Raw genomic sequence first — 17,088 nt, 5'->3', positions numbered from 1 at the left:
GGTTTTTTAACGTTTAAATGTGTTTACCTGTTGTCTTATTTTTACATTCCTTATATTATGAGTTAGCAGTTATCTTGATGTTCAACAAAGGTATGTTTAATAATACTGCTATTAATAAGTATCTTTCTTACAACATAATTAAAGACCAGTAGGCTTCTGGTGGAAGATTTACATATATGCCAAATGGCTTATATAGCCTAATCACTGTTTAAATAGAAGAAAAGAAAATAATTCTGTTCTGTTTTTTTTTTGGGGGGGGGGGGGATTTAATAATGCAGTCTTTAGGAAATTGAAATGAACACATTTAAACGTAAAAATACAAACATCAACTCAACAAAGAATAAAACAATTATAAACGACGTAAACCGGTACTGTGGTGAAATGTAATGATTTCTTGTTCAAATGTGTTAATTTTTGTATGTAAATTTTCCTGATGATGAAAGTACAAAATCTCCCGAAATATAAAAGTAAAAGAGAATAATAATTTCTTCTATTTAAACGGTGAGTACCATTAAAAAAAACCTGTAAAGTATGAACGTAAGGTTAGATAAAATATCAAATCACAATACTGGACATTGATTTGCTGCATAAAACGAGTAATATCTCTTATTTATTAGTAATTTTACTCATTACATACAGTATATTTAGAGCATTGAAATGAATCTCTTATCAGGTGTGTGACGATTATGCGCGCTTTTATGTTAGCTGTATTACGTGACAGTTAGTGTCACGTGACGTGACAGTGGTTACGACATGTTAACAAGGATAAATTTTATACCAGCTCCGTATGAAGCTGTGAACATGCTCCTATATTTTGGATTAGTGGTTAGTTTGACCATTTTGTAAAGAATAGGTGGAATTGCTTGTCATAGAGTGAGTTATAAAATCGTTACTAAAATCTCAATCATCCCTATGCCAATGCCCATTTTCTCATCTCTAACCACAAAATTTAAGATTTACATAACATTCAATATTATATATTGTCTATTTATAAATTTCTAGTTAGACTAAATTTGCTCTTTTTCTCATGCTATTACCATTATAGTCGTTTCAGGAGTTATTGAAAGTTTAACAGTAGTTAATGGAAGTACAGTTCATACTGTCTTTATTTGTGTTGTACTGATATTGTACACTTTTCAAACTTCATACGGTGTATACATTAACGTAATACAATACAATGGTAAAGGTATTTTTAGGAGAATTATTGATTATACGGACTGTAATGATTTTATAATTTTTGAATGGATAACACGATTTCGGACATTTCCATAATTTTATGTTACAAAAAGTATATCACCATAATAAAATACAAGTACAATAAACTATAGCATATGTCCGAAATTCTGTTATCCTTTCAAACCTTCCATCATCATGTATAAATTTTAAACAAAGAATAAGTTATTGTATACTGCTCAAAATCTTCAATACGAAATTGTATAAGGTGTATAAGATAGTATAAGTATAAGATATTGCTCACAAAAATAATTTTTATGAAAAATAATAGTTCCAATACATTTATACATTTTCTCAACGGTGCGTTATAATTGAGATGTAACCAACCATAATTTTCTTGAACCTCTGCCATATTGTATGGAAACGTATGTAAGGAAAAGAATTCTTTTAAATTGTTAAACGTATCTGCATTTAATTTAATTGCCTACATTGTTGTATGTCCAAGGAAACAATTTTCTGCAATGTAGTAGACCGTTGTCTCAAAACTTATTATTTCATTGAAATAACTCTTGACGTATCAACCAATCTACTGACACATTCTAATTTCCCTATTTATATCAGGTTTAGTCAGTATTTGTTGAAAACACAAGTTTGCTTAATATCAAACAAGTCTTTAAAAGCCTTAAAGCAGGGGAAACCATTTGTTAGATCTCGGATGAAGGTTTTTCATAGGCGTTATTGCAACTTATCGGTTACAATAATGAAATAAACTAGAGATTCTTTATAGATAACATAAATTAAGGTTTTAATTTTAGTACAATATTACAATAATGACATTTTGTATTTAGAATATAAGTTTAAAGTTATTTTTTCAACTTATAGGAACTCTTGAACGTATAGTTCTCTCCGGTTACGCAGAGTGAAGTGAGAACCACAAGCGTGCTCGCCGAGGTTGGATAAAGTTTAGTGTGGATGCCACCACACACGGTCAGGCGAGTTTGACATCAGACAATGGTTTGAATCTCTGTCAGTGTTCAATCATGTTCGAAGGATATTTGTTTTTGATGATTACCGTACAAGGTCCACCTTAGCTGACGTGAAACCAAAATTCAATCAACGCTCTAATCGTGTATGGCAGCTTAAGACGCACTCTCGTCCTCGGCAGCTCTGCCCTGCACGAATTTGTTGATCACTGACATTCAAATAATACAATGGAGTCTTCTTTTTACTTTCAGTAGTAGTTTTTAGTCAGGTTTTCAAGTCTCTTTCTTCTTTACACAATTTGTAACATATATATATATATATATATATATATATATATATATATATATATATATAATTTGTAAATCCCATATCGAAACTATAGTGACAAGGCTTAATTTAATGCGAATGTTGATAATGCAGCGTTTCAGAGGTCCACATGCGCCTGCTTTTAGGATCGTGTCTCAATCTACGATGCACCTGAAGAGACAATGAGAACTCTCCATCTATATTACGCTTTATTTTATTGCCTTGGCGTTTCGATGTTGAAAAGATGAGTAGAGTTTGTTTTGAAGTTCTTCGTCGCCGATTTCTATTTAGATTCTTTTCAGACGGACGTGGACTCCAGATTCTAGGAGGCTGGTCTGATCAGACGCTACACTCAGCGGAAGATGAAATGCAGCTTAACTAAAATTCGCATGCAAATCCCGCTCAGAAATGGATAACGATTTAATATTTTTACACCTATTAGGAGTTTTTTTAATTAAGGTAAAATGTTCCCATTGGAAAAAAAATATGTTGAAAATCAACAAATACAGATGCTAGGATGATAAAGTAATATTGATATTCCTTGCGTGGAAAACAACAGTTCAAAACCTTCAATTTTATAGCCTTTCAACCGTATCGTGAAGACACATGCACATAAAAATAATTTTCCGATCAACCTGCTGGAGAAGTTTTGCTTATGCTTAGCTAAAACTTTAATTACTGCTGTGCAACATACGTGCATTTTTAAGTTCTGGTATATGAGAATATTCGATCATGAGTAACGTTACTTATTGCAGTCCAGGATGTCACCTATGTGTTGTATACCTAAAAATGTCAGTAAATGTGTCTTTTGCAATGATTTAACCATTACCATAGCTGAACCATAATTTTCCTAACAAATATATTGTGTAGCATAATTTCCAACTAGTTGAATATTTTAATGTTTTACAAGATGGGAATCAAACTGAACAGTAAACCGTACGAGTGAGTGGTATATATTTTCAGTACCATTTTGTCTTAGAATTTAATTGAAAAATTTATTATTAATCTCTTTATTTTAGTCGTTCAATATGGCTTGCTTGTTTCATAAGTAAACAAATTTCGATAAATATTCTATGTAATTTTCATTCTACACATTACTTGATGTACCTGGGTGAGATAGACGGTGAGTTGGCAAATGCCAGGCATGTTGAAGAGGTTGACGTCTATGAGATTGAGCCAAGACACGAAGAGTGCGATGAGGAAGCCAGTGTCGGAGATGGCGAGGGCAGACAGATAGTAGGAGGAGGACGATTTGCGCAGCTTCGTCGCGAAGAAGACGAAGACGGAGAGGGTGTTGCCGACCGTCCCCAGACACACGAGGAGCGGCGTGTAGTACAGCTGGAAGCCGTACAGGACACGCTGCGTGCCCATGTATTCCTGCAGGGAGCCATTGTCCGAGCCGTTCATCTCAGACGCCTTCAACGTGTCTGTAACAAAATAGTTCTTCATGAATTGTTATTCACTAACATAAACAGTTTAAGACGTACAGGACACGCTGCGTGCCCATGTATTCCTGCAGGGAGCCATTGTCCGAGCCGTTCATCTCACACGCCTTCAACGTGTCTGTAACAAAATAGTTCTTCATGAATTGTTATTCACTAACATAAACAGTTTAAGACGTACAGGACACGCTGCGTGCCCATGTATTCCTGCAGGGAGCCATTGTCCGAGCCGTTCATCTCACACGCCTTCAACGTGTCTGTAACAAAATAGTTCTTCATGAATTGTTATTCACTAACATAAACAGTTTAAGACGTACAGGACACGCTGCGTGCCCATGTATTCCTGCAGGGAGCCATTGTCCGAGCCGTTCATCTCACACGCCTTCAACGTGTCTGTAACAAAATAGTTCTTCATGAATTGTTATTCACTAACATAAACAGTTTAAGACGTACAGGACACGCTGCGTGCCCATGTATTCCTGCAGGGAGCCATTGTCCGAGCCGTTCATCTCACACGCCTTCAACGTGTCTGTAACAAAATAGTTCTTCATGAATTGTTATTCACTAACATAAACAGTTTAAGACGTACAGGACACGCTGCGTGCCCATGTATTCCTGCAGGGAGCCATTGTCCGAGCCGTTCATCTCACACGCCTTCAACGTGTCTGTAACAAAATAGTTCTTCATGAATTGTTATTCACTAACATAAACAGTTTAAGACGTACAGGACACGCTGCGTGCCCATGTATTCCTGCAGGGAGCCATTGTCCGAGCCGTTCATCTCACACGCCTTCAACGTGTCTGTAACAAAATAGTTCTTCATGAATTGTTTATTCACTAACATAAACAGTTTAAGACGTACAGGACACGCTGCGTGCCCATGCATTCCTGCAGGGAGCCATTGTTCAACACTTTCATCTCCCGTCCCTTTTGTTCCGTGGCGTGTTCAGGAATTTCGGGAAATACAATAATTCGGTGCCTTCTGATTTGGGTTTGACGTTTTGTTCAGCATTTTTGAGAACTCCGATTGATGTTAATAGTCTGATATACGGTCGTTTAACATGCAGTTAAAAATCATATGGATACTGTACCGTTTTTTTGTAGAGTATTGCGTTAACTGTACAATATTTTTGACTTTCAGCTTATATCAGTGTTATTTTGTGATGTTTTAAAAGTCTATCAACATGTTGGACTTGTTTAGTGAGAAACACTTCAGACGAAGTGGACTTTGTTGAAATATTGTATTGTATTTTATTCAATTACGAATGAAGTAATTTATTTCACTACAAAAAAAAAAAAAAAGATCTGAAACCTGCAGAAAAAACACATCTGCATTCAAGATAAATGTGTTAGATAAACAAAAAAGAGTCATACTTTTAAATATCGTTTTGTCTTCCTCACTTCAATTAAAATCTCATTAAAAAGTTGTTTTGTTGGGGTCTCAGAATCCTCGGGCCTTTCTCACAACACAGCTTTATGCTGACGGTAATAAGGCATTAAAATCTCTTTTTTCGCTGTTTTTCAGCAGATCTTTGACTGTAAAATATTTGTATTTTATTTTACACGTCCCTTCTCATTACCAAATTACCTGCAATTGCTTCAAGTTTAAGTTAAACTTGTAATATAAAATGAGTGTTCTAGTGGTGATATAAGTGTTAGTATTTGTACTACCGAGGATTACCTATCCTGTAAACTTCGCACTGAGAGTTCCATCACTTTGTGCTGATGATTACGAGTAGAGAGTTTCGTGAAGTACGAGTAATCACTGGCTGATGTCACTCAGTCATGACTATTACTAGTGTTATCTGTCACTGCACGAGGTCCACTCGTGTCCAATTGTCCGCCGGAAATCAGTGCTGTCACCTAACAACTGATTACTTCCGACGTACCCTGATCTAGCCTGTGTTATTGACACCACGTAATTACTCTAGGGTAACTTTGTCGAGAGCAATAACCATTTAGTTGTGTAAATTCGTCAATTCTACTATGTAAACCCATAAACAGATATGTTGTCAAACATATGCAGACTTAAAAATATCGCAGTTACAAGAATACGGTGGTTAGATGGGATGCTTGTGAGACAGTGATCCGGCAGAAAAACTTTATTTTAATGTAACTTAAATCTGAATTAGCTATTTAGTATAAGTTATATTGTAGTTCTCTTCTGAGGGTAATAAGGATCGGTTATCCAGACTTTCAAAGATTAGTTCTAAAGAATCTCACCTCAAACTCTTGACCTGTAGTTGTTAACGTGGAAGTTCAAACTTTATTTGGAGTGTTGATAACACATGTCGCTATTCTAAATGGCGGATTGTATGACCGTGTTTTGAGATAATTTGAGACGACTTTGAAGTAGCTTAGTGTTTGATTTAGGACTAATTAGGGAGTTTTTTTGCTGATCTTACTCTCTCTAAATCACTTCTTAATTTAAAATGTGGCAATAATTGATTTCCCCAGTAGGAAAAATATCGGTTAGTAAAAAAGCCGGAATGGTGACAGAGAGAACAAATTCTAACTCCTAGAACGTGAGAGTGAAGACTCGTTCTTTGCTTATGTTGAGTATAAAGTGCATTATTGACTGACTAGTGGGTGGTTTGACGGAGTAACGGATTAAGGTCATTTGCCATCGTTATGTCTAAACTTGATCATTTGTAAACTTCTTTTCCAAGTATAAAATCATAACTGAGCATCAGGCAGCTTACACGTGGCCTAACTGTTTACTAATGTTAAATTTAGTATTACTAATATGTAACGCATAAACATAGTGTAAAAACGCACTTTGTTGTTATGTTAAATTTAACGTATTTAAAGGTTTACACAGTTCATGGTGCTCTGATGTTTCATCGTGTACGTGTAATTAAGTATAATTCATATTCATTAATCTAGTGAATATATATATATATATATATATATATATATATATATATATATGTATGTATGTATGTAGAAAAAGGCTAACATATTAATATTAATTAACTATATTTCGCATTACGCTGCTTCAGATCAAAACAACATAACGAAACACATAAAATAATTAAAAACATACATGTAAACAGATTAATAAGCATAATATTCTTGAAATGATAAACATATGTTCAAACTGTGGGTGTAAAGATGTGATGAGTGTTCATATGATTTAAATTTATCGAAGATTTAATCCATAGGGAAATTTAGATTTTGTGACAATTTGACATGCTTGTTCTAAATTTCTTAATTTTGATGTATTTGAATTATTTTTTATTAATCCAATTGGTTTTACTGTATATAGGTTTTCAAAAGATTCTTTGTGTATTTTACTATGAATGACTAATGGTTTTGATTCATCATTATGCTTAAAATCATAACGGTGACCTGTCATTTTTATTCTTAAATTATTTGTTGTAGAGCCAATGTACTCTTTAGGACATTGTTTACACTGAATTTGATATACTACATTTTTTGTATCACATGTCAAATTGCCAATAATTTTGTATACTTTTTTAGTTGAACTACTTTCGAATTTTGATGACTCTTGTATTTGATTGCACACCATGCATCTTGATTTATTACATGGATGTGCTCCTTTAAATTTAGTTTCCACATCAGAATCAGCTGATAATTTTGGTTTCTATATAATGTCCTTTAAGATGAAATGAAATGAAAAATGAAATGAAAAATGTCTTTATTAGAGGCGAAGTTAGGACTATAAAGTCCTCTCTACCACTTAACCTCGTAAAAAATTAAACTAACATACATATACATGTATAACTAAAAATAAATCTATTTATTTACCTTATACATTAAAAGAATCTTAGCTTTAAAATAATAAAAAACAACATCTATAATTAATGTAACTTTATAAATATTTACAAAACTATAATAAGACATACACGCATGCATTCATTCAACTTGCATTCAGTTGCCCTAAGTAACACATTCCAAAGCCGCCAACCGCTATACCCCCTGAGCCCCCAGCATCAAGGCCCTGACCTCCGCCCCAAAGCGAGCGCGCTTATCAATGGCTCTGATGTTTATAGGTAAGGCATTCCACAATCGGCAGGCAGAAACTGTAAACGACTTACTAAAGGTAGTTGTTCGATGAATTGGTATAGATAATAAGGATGTACCCCTCCTTGTACTTCGTTCACTTATTTCAGACATAAATTGAAAGTTGTTTGAAAGATAACTGGGACAATTTGTATTTAAAAGAGCGTGCAACAGAATGAGTGAGTGATAGTCTCGAAGATCTTGTAATTTTAATATAGATAATTGTTTGAAGAAGGGCGTTACGTGATCATCACGTCTGAGATTAAAAATGAACCTAATGCAAAAGTTCTGAGCACGCTGGAGTTTATTTGAAAGCTCCACAGTCATGTCATTAATGACTATGTCACAGTAGTTGAAGTGAGGCAGTACAAGAGTCTTTATCAGCATTATTTTAACCTGGTGTGGTAGATATGAAGCCAGCCGCTTGAGGCTGTGAACACCGGCAAAATAGGAGGTCTTTTAAAAACAATACGTGAAATACTTTTTAGAAATGAGTCTGTCAGTGGAGAATTTTGAAGAATTTTGTAAACTACTTTAAAAATGTTGTTAATTTTGTAGAGACCAGGATGATATTGTGTTATTAATTTAGGCTCATCATAATATTTCTTTTTGACATAATTATTATTAAGGTTACTTTCATTGAGCTGTAGCTTTTCATTCAATAGCTTCTCAGGATAAACTCGTTTAAAAAAAGCATCATATATGTTACTATAGTAATTTTTAAGATCTTCACTTTCACTGCATAATTTGGTTGCTCGTGTAACCAAGCTTTTGGGAATTGATCTTTTTACATATACAGGGTGACAACTGTTGTAGTGTAGATATTGAAAAGTGTTAGTATGTTTTACATTAATTTTGTGTTTCAAGTAACCTTTCTTGATGTAAACGTCAATATCCAGAAATGTAACTGACTCTGTTGAAATTTTCGAAGTAAATTTTAAATTGTTATCGAAGGAGTTCAATGCGTTTAAGAAATCTAAAAGTATTTCATTAATCTCTGTCCAGAACGTAAAAATGTCATCTATGTATCTAGTCCAGAATAAAGGTTTACATGTTTGAGAATGTAGAAAATCTTGTTCAAATTTTGCCATAAAAAGATTTGCGTATGATGGGGCCATTCGGGTACCCATGGCTGTTCCTTTCTTTTGTAAATAAAATTTGTTTTGAAATCGAAAACAATTGGAAGATAATATAAAATTTATGAGAGCAATGATGAAGTTAGTGCTTGGTTTTGAATTTCCAGGTCTTTTATTTAGAAAGTCTTTCACAGCTTCCATACCTTTATTGTGGTCAACATTAGTATATGAGGAAGTTACATTAATCGTAACTAATGTCACATTTGTTGCAATAGGTTGGGGTATTTCTTTTAATCTTTCAATAAAATGATCAGTGTCTTTCACGTAGGATGGTACATTTTTGACAAACTCCTGTAGGTGTACATCTACAAACCCTGATATTCTTTCTGTGGGAGATGATATTGAGGCGACTATGGGACGGCCAGGTGGTGATATCTTTGTTTTGTGTACTTTCGGTAACAGGTAGAAAATGGGTGTTTGAGGATTTATGTTTATTAAAATATCAATTAGCTCTTTTGGCAATCCCTCTTTAATAGAATTTTCTTTCAAATATAAATAAATATAAATATATATATATATATATATATATATATATATATATATATATATATATATATATATATATATATATATATATATATATATATTCACTTCGGGTGTATAAATGCAGAATTGCTCTATACCAAGAAGTCTAATAATTGTTATTTATTAGACTTCTTGGTATATAATTTCCTTTAATATTTCGGAATTTGCCGTTTTCAAACAGGTATAATAAAAAATAACACAGCAATCATAATTTACATAAGTAAATAAATAAACATTTACATAAATAAATAAACAGGAATTTTTAAACATGTGATCAACACCAAAGAGAAATATCATAACCATAGAAAGAATAAAAAAAAATATTAATTATTATGTAGAATAAAAATTATTTTTTAATTAATATATAGTTAAAACCGTATATGAAAAAAAACTGTTTTTCTTTAGATTTCTTTATTTCGTAATGTTTCATTGTAATAGTAATTAACGATTACCTATTGCCCATATTGACAGAGTATAAATAATAGAAAAAAGTTATTGAATATATTTGTGGATTATTATTACCAAATACATTATCATTGTCAGATATTAAGTGTAATTATTACTAATTATGCAAATTCAATTATGAGAGGGAGAAAAGTAGCGCGTGACCCTGAACTAAACTAGTAACCGTGTTTGTTCTCGAGTGCATTCCCGTGTACTCAAAGAGAATTAATTACATTTTATGAAACCGGGATTGGTCTGGACTAACGTTTACTCATTTAATATGATAACAGTCGTTTCAAGCTCATTTAAGTTATATTATCAGTTCTAAAAACTGTATTATATGCATAAACATTTTAGCCTCTCGAAGTGACTAGGGCGTTGAACGTTTAATTTACTAGGCGTGTCAGTCCAACAATCGAATAAACTTTTTATGCATGTGCACTTTTTTTGAAATCGAAAAGGAACAAAAATATGTCAATTCATCTAAATTCTTCTGGTTATTTACTTTTGATTTTTTTACTTTATATATTTTGCGTATTTTAAGGATAATTTGAAATTCAATACAGTTCTGGTCAAGCCTATTATGACGATAAAATTCTGAATCTAGTGAAATTCTGATAGTAATACTATCGAGTGTGTAATGTTTAATTTTAAATTTACGTTTATGGTAGATACGATGAATTTGCACAACTACTGTCACATGTAACAAAAGACAGGATTTCAAAATATAAAATTTATGTTTGTTTGTATATGTTTATTTGGCCAAGTTTAAATATTTTTAGAAGAAAAATAATCCGATATAATGTAATGAAATGAAAATGTTGTTAAGACCGAAAATGTAACTTATTTGGTGTATCTATTTAAAATACAATTACTGCAGTTTCGTATCAAAATCGTAACATTTGTTTTACTGAAATAGACGAGGAAGTAATAATACTTGAAAAACATTCTTTCAGTGGAAAGTAATCTGAAATAATAAAATAAAAATATAAATAAAATCTGAAGTAAAAAAATATTTATAAATTGCAACCAATAGGTAGCCCTTTTTTCAGAGGCATATGGTATTTTCGAAAAGCAATTCAATAATAATGCAATTATAAAGACACAACTAGTACTTAAATCGGTCACAACCTAAGACTGGGAAATTCCTCTATATTCTATTTATCATTGGACATTTAACAGTGAAGGTACTTCTTTGTGTTTATTACGTACGATTTTATTTTTAAGTACAGAGTGGTATTTCTGATAGATATGAAATTGTACATTTTCATGTAAGTATGTAAAATGTTACAGGAATAAAGAAAGTTTATTACTATGGCACTATCATTACTTTTTATTAATAATATTTTTAAAGGTTTTGTAATTTAATTTTTGTAATTTTTTCACTTGGGGACATTTGCAACTTCTGTTACCAATAGGAAAGTGTAATTATATTTAAACATGTGCACACCAATGTTTAAGATTTTCCACATATTAAGTTAATATAGAGTGATGAAATTATTTCGAATGAGATCTTCTCTTATGCCTTCAAAGGAAACCCCGACGCAAATGATAGCTGCCCACGTACAGCAGTTTAAAACAGACAGCGGTTAAGTAGGGCTTCACATTTATTCTGGGTTATTTTAGTCGATCCATTACGTATTATAAGAATAACCTCAAACACTCGTGGGCCTGACCCCAGACCTCACACATTCACAATGTTGTAGAGGAGAGCAATGAGGATACTCGCTTCAGTAGCACTGGACTGAGTAGTGAAAACATTTACAATGGACGCTAGTGTATACGCCGTACACTACTCCTTATTGAATAAGCTTTAGGAAACCTAACACTCGTGGGCCTGACCCCAGACCTCACACATTCACAATGTTGTAGAGGAGAGCAATGCGGATACTCGCTTCAGTAGCACTGGACTGAGAAGTGAAAACATTTACAATGGACGCTAGTGTATACGCCGTACACTACTCCTTATTGAATAAAGCTTTAGGAAACCTAACACTCGTGGGCCTGACCCCAGACCTCACACATTCACAATGTTGTAGAGGAGACCAATGCGGATACTCGCTTCAGTAGCACTGGACTGAGTAGTGAAAACATTTACAATGGACGCTAGTGTATACGCCGTACACTACTCCTTATTGAATGAGCTTTAGGAAACCTAACGCTCGTGGGCCTGACCCCTGCCCTCACACATTCACAATGTTGTAGAGGAGAGCAATGCGGATACTCGCTTCAGTAGCACTGGACTGAGTAGTGAAAACATTTACAATGGAAGCTAGTGCACACACCGTACACTACTGCTTATTGTATGAGATTTAGGGACTGGAAAGTGTCATTTGTGGCTGTCCGTCTGTCTGTCCGCACGATATTTAAATAATGAACTTATCTATAGACTGTGGATGAAGTTTCATTTCTATATGAGGAACACTGAGTTCGATGATAGTGTATGTCACTCTAAATATTCATAATACAGTATAATTTTACTTTTATTATAATTTTGTTGAAGAAAAGAAAAATTATAGTATCTCTCTCTCTGTATAATTTAGCTTTTTCATGAGAAATATTACAAAAAACATGAAATTCTTTCACAAATGCCACCGAGAAATGTCTGTTTGACAGGTATTACTGAAAGCAGTCCAGTTGTACATTACGCCTTCACGCTACAATCTTTTACTGCTACAGACGTTTTTATGTTCTGTTGTGTAAAATGCTTTAAATAATTCAGCAGACTGGGCTAATAAAAAGTATGTAAAAATAGTATGCGTCTGAGTCATAAATCTGTATTATTTTATGTAGTTTTCGACTTTACCGTTACACATTTACGAAAACATTTAATAAGGGAATTTATTGTGCGGTTTTCTAAAAAACCTTTTCTTTATAATTTACCTAGCTTCGAATGTTAAAACAACAATGTTTGAATAACCCAAACAATTTAAAACAATTTTTAGATTTCTGCACCTAATTGCATTTATTAAAGCTTTAAGAATGGAAAAATGCCACAAAGTCTGAGGTAAGTATTATGTAATATATATTACTAAGTTTAATGTATAAGTTTTATGTAGATAATATTTTAATATCAAATAAAACTTTTAATTCCGTAAATTACGAGTAAATTACAAAAAATCCAAGAATTTACACACAACACTCATGTGATGGCCATATTTTCTAGGTGAAATTTCAAAACGTTCAATAAAATAATGCCACGGATCATTGTTAGGATTGATGGATCAGTGAGCTGTACGTATCCAGTCCCATCGAAATCGAGTCATGCAACTGTACGCCACATTGCACCCGTGAGACGTATCATGTAAAGTCCAATTAGTGTCAAGTTTGCCTCAACTAAGTTGTGAACACCGAGTGCTGACTAGTCCAGTTACGGGTAGTTATTATACATCACTGCTAGTGAGTTAGACCACCGCCCTCCATCGTGACAATAGCTCTTACTCTTGTATGTTGCTGTATTGTACTCTACAACCGCAAACTCTAAATAAATGGTTTAAAAAGTTCAACACTTAAAATCAAATGTGGTTAAGATGTGTTCTTTGTTTAAAATGTGTTACAATCGATTGATAATGCGACAGGATTATAGGGTTTTGGACATTTGCCATCATTACATATTATAAAAATATAACACTGCGTTTCGAGAATTAAAATCCACCCTCTTCGTCAGGTGTCAAAAATTCCTATTACAGCAATATGAAAAAATGAACTTCAATAATTCCAATAACTAAATTACAACATATATGAAGGAAATGCCATTGAATGTTTCAAAGATTTTGATTTAAACGAGAAGAGTAATATTATTGTTGAGCTAAAAGTTTTGTAATCGTCCTTGGTTGGCGTTTGATCGCTAGAAATATTAAAACCTCTAAGGAGTTCGATGTGTCATAGTATAAAACTACAAATTGGAATGTTGCATCTATGTTTAAATAATAACGTATTTCAATGTTTTACGTTATAAATATAAAACGAATCGAATTATAATCTAGGAGGTGAAAGCCTATTTTGTACTGAATAAGAACAGAGTAGTTTTCGTATAATTGATATATAAATTATGCCGTAGAAATTAGTTGCCATCCGCACTTATTAATTCTGGTAGGAAATGAAATTGTTTTAATATATCAAATGATTTTTCAGTGGTCATATTCGTATATTTTTAACTTGTTAAAATCATCCGTCAGGAATACAAACAATAGTTAAATCTGTGTCATCAAAGATATATGGTGCTGAATTACAGACATACAGGCAGAAATGAAAAATTTCCAGCCCTTAGAGTGATAGGATTCGCTATTGCCGAGCCAAATATCCGTGAAAAACGTCATCATGTAGTATTTAAAACCTTTTGTCACCTTTTTAATTTGACCCACACCAAAATGATTGCGACTGACAATAAATTACTTTGTTAAGAAAAGTTTTCTTATCGATTATACGGAAAGCTAGGTTGCGTTCTAAACGTAAATTGTGTTTCCTTTTGAGTGGTACAATCACTACTGTGCAATCACATGGGAGTTAATGATTTTTACATAATGTACCTAAAATCGTCCATTTTAAAAACAAGTCTACTTAATTAATAATCAATGATTTTTATTTTAGAAAGCCTAGTATTTTGCATTTTACTATACCAAAGTACAAAGTATAAGAAATGTAAGTGCAGAGAGCTCGGGTTGGCACGGGAAATTAATTTGTACCGAAACGGCACCCGCCAGGCTCAAAGAAACATTTTCTTTGAGGTCGAGTTAACGAATACGCACTGCGAGTGTTGGGAAGCTACAAATAACATTTTAAACGTTGTAAGTATTATTATTGGAAAATGTTACACTGATTAGTTTTTTTTAAATGTTCGGGTCTTTTTTCTTTGCTGAATAATTTATTCAATATTGTCAGTTTTCAGGCAACATAATGTTGTTCAAACCTCGTGTGTGTATTAATAACAAACTGAACCTCCTGTTTAGTAAAATTATGATTGGTTTTATAAGCGATTGTTAGCGTGGCGGGTCGAAGGAGGGATAGTTGCGGTTGGTTGAGAGTTACTCACTATAACGTAGCCTTACTGACTCAAAGAGAATGGGGAAATAGTAGTGGTTTACAGACTACGTTGTGCAGAACCTTGAGAGCGTTTATCTTACAAAGCCCGCCCTGACTTATTGATGAACTGTATATGCTGTATCAATCACATTGGTTGTGAGGATATTTAGTCCAACATTGTCAACTTTGGTTCATGTCAAAGAGGTATTGTCAAATAAACGCTACTGGAGTTCTTTGGTGAATAAGAGCCATTTACGAACGCGAGGTCGTTGCATTCATTAACATTCTAGTTTTTTTTTTACCAGATAACGTGTAAAGACTTGTTATAAGGGGAACTTTTCAGAATAAAGAGATTATTAATTGTAAAAAATGCATGTTTATTTTTTTTATTTATTACTGTTAGCGTGGTGCTATTGTGTTTTAGTTGAATATTTTATTTCATTATCACGTTCTTTCAGAGACGTTACAAAAATTAGGTAAACTTCGATAATTCCACGAGGATGTATAGAAAATTAAAGAGGTTATTCGGGGAAACTTGTGTTACCAGGATGAAGGAAAAAAGAAGAAAAAGCAAAGGTTAATGAAGCTTTTGAGTACTTTTCATAGTAATTAATTAACGGAGAAAATTAGGTTTAATGAAATATGACTGAAATCATACGCGTCATCAGCTACATTTCATTACTCAATGGAAAGAGTTCTAATCCTTATTTCCTGCGTTTCAAGATGGCCGAAATTGTTGTGTTACATGTCTTCAATTTGAAGGGTAAGGGCTACACTTCGAATACTTATTTATTTTTCCGGTTTTCACTGAAGGTATCGAAAGGACAGTGAATATGAAATTAAAAATGAACCCACTGTGAATCGATTATATCACCAAATACAAAGCTTAGGGCATATTTAGGAAAACCATAGTTGTTATTGCATCCCCATGTTGGAAATTCGTGAGGGGAAGTGCTTACCGAGAGTTGTAATTCGTGTTTCTAATAAATTGTCCGAGCATTAGATTCACTTGAAATTGGTTTTTGTCATCAAAATGTCCGCGTGCAAAGTTTTGGCGAATAATTTACTGCCGTTTCTTAAATAAATGCTCTTAGAGACTCAACTCGTATTACAGCAGATGACTGCTGAACACGGTTTACTCCATCTACATTTGTACAGTAATGACATTGCGGAGAGATAAGTTTAATAAGTTCACACACATTATCGTAGTAGTTAATTAAGCATATGTGCTATTTACAATGTTTAAAACACGTGATTAAAAAAAACTGTTTCAATTTTTAATTCGTACAATCTGTACAAATTATTCAGTTTTGGAAACATTTACATGTGTAATTTATATTTGTTGGGAAGCTAATACCAATTCTAGTCATAATCTTGGAAGTGTGTGAGATTGAGCTTCTTTTAAAGTATTTGAACATAGCTGCGTTAAAATGGAGTATTATTAAAAACGCTTTTTGACATTGTGTATTTAATTCAGTAATTCTTCTTTAAACCACAGTAACAAATGTTAGTAATATGTTATCTATAAATCACCACATTTAGTCCGGTCGATTTAGCCAAAAAATAGAGGTAACTTTGCATTAATTCCCAGAAAGCTGAAAATTTGCATAGATGTTAGGGAGACCATTGTTATGAAATTGTGAAAAGTCCCCATCGGTCCCATGTTTGCAAAAATTTTTATTCAAGGTCAAATTTCACAAAAATAGGTTTTTTTAATATTTCAGCGAAACTGTTAGTTTTATGAAAAAATATTTCAAACAAAAAATTTAGATCATGCAATCACCTACAGAAATGCTCCTTATGCTTTTTATCATAACACTAACCATTTTTGAGAAAAAAACCATTACAAACTTTCTTACGCTGTATTGTCCATAATAAGCACGGCTAAGCTGCTAAAGCTTTCTGGGAATTTTTGCAAGGGTCAATGTCTAAATTGACCGGACTAATTTTGGCAGTCAGTGCACTTATATAATTGTGTTTCTGGATAAAAATTAGTATTCTTATTGTCTAGTAATACTAATATTGTTCAT

General features: G+C 33.1%; 2 protein-coding genes across 9 annotated transcripts in view; one reads left to right on the top strand and one right to left on the bottom strand.

Moving 5' to 3' along the window:
• Window positions 1-17,088, top strand: part of LOC124359151 (protein furry) — a 693,398-nt gene that overhangs the window by 226,406 nt on the left and 449,904 nt on the right. The gene's annotated exons all lie outside the window — the stretch shown is intronic.
• LOC124359168 (FMRFamide receptor-like) overlaps window positions 1-17,088 on the bottom strand; it is a 419,981-nt gene that overhangs the window by 87,465 nt on the left and 315,428 nt on the right. For all 5 annotated transcript variants that reach the window (XM_046811696.1, XM_046811706.1, XM_046811723.1 and 2 more), the window contains one exon: window positions 3,571-3,890. In XM_046811696.1, coding sequence (XP_046667652.1) covers window positions 3,571-3,870 — 300 coding nt within the window. In that variant the 5' untranslated portion in view covers window positions 3,871-3,890. The remainder of the gene's footprint in view (window positions 1-3,570; window positions 3,891-17,088) is intronic.

Source organism: Homalodisca vitripennis, chromosome 1, assembly GCF_021130785.1.
Source record: "Homalodisca vitripennis isolate AUS2020 chromosome 1, UT_GWSS_2.1, whole genome shotgun sequence".
NCBI classification, from domain to species: domain Eukaryota; kingdom Metazoa; phylum Arthropoda; class Insecta; order Hemiptera; family Cicadellidae; genus Homalodisca; species Homalodisca vitripennis.
This window is presented reverse-complemented; position numbering and strand designations above follow the sequence as displayed.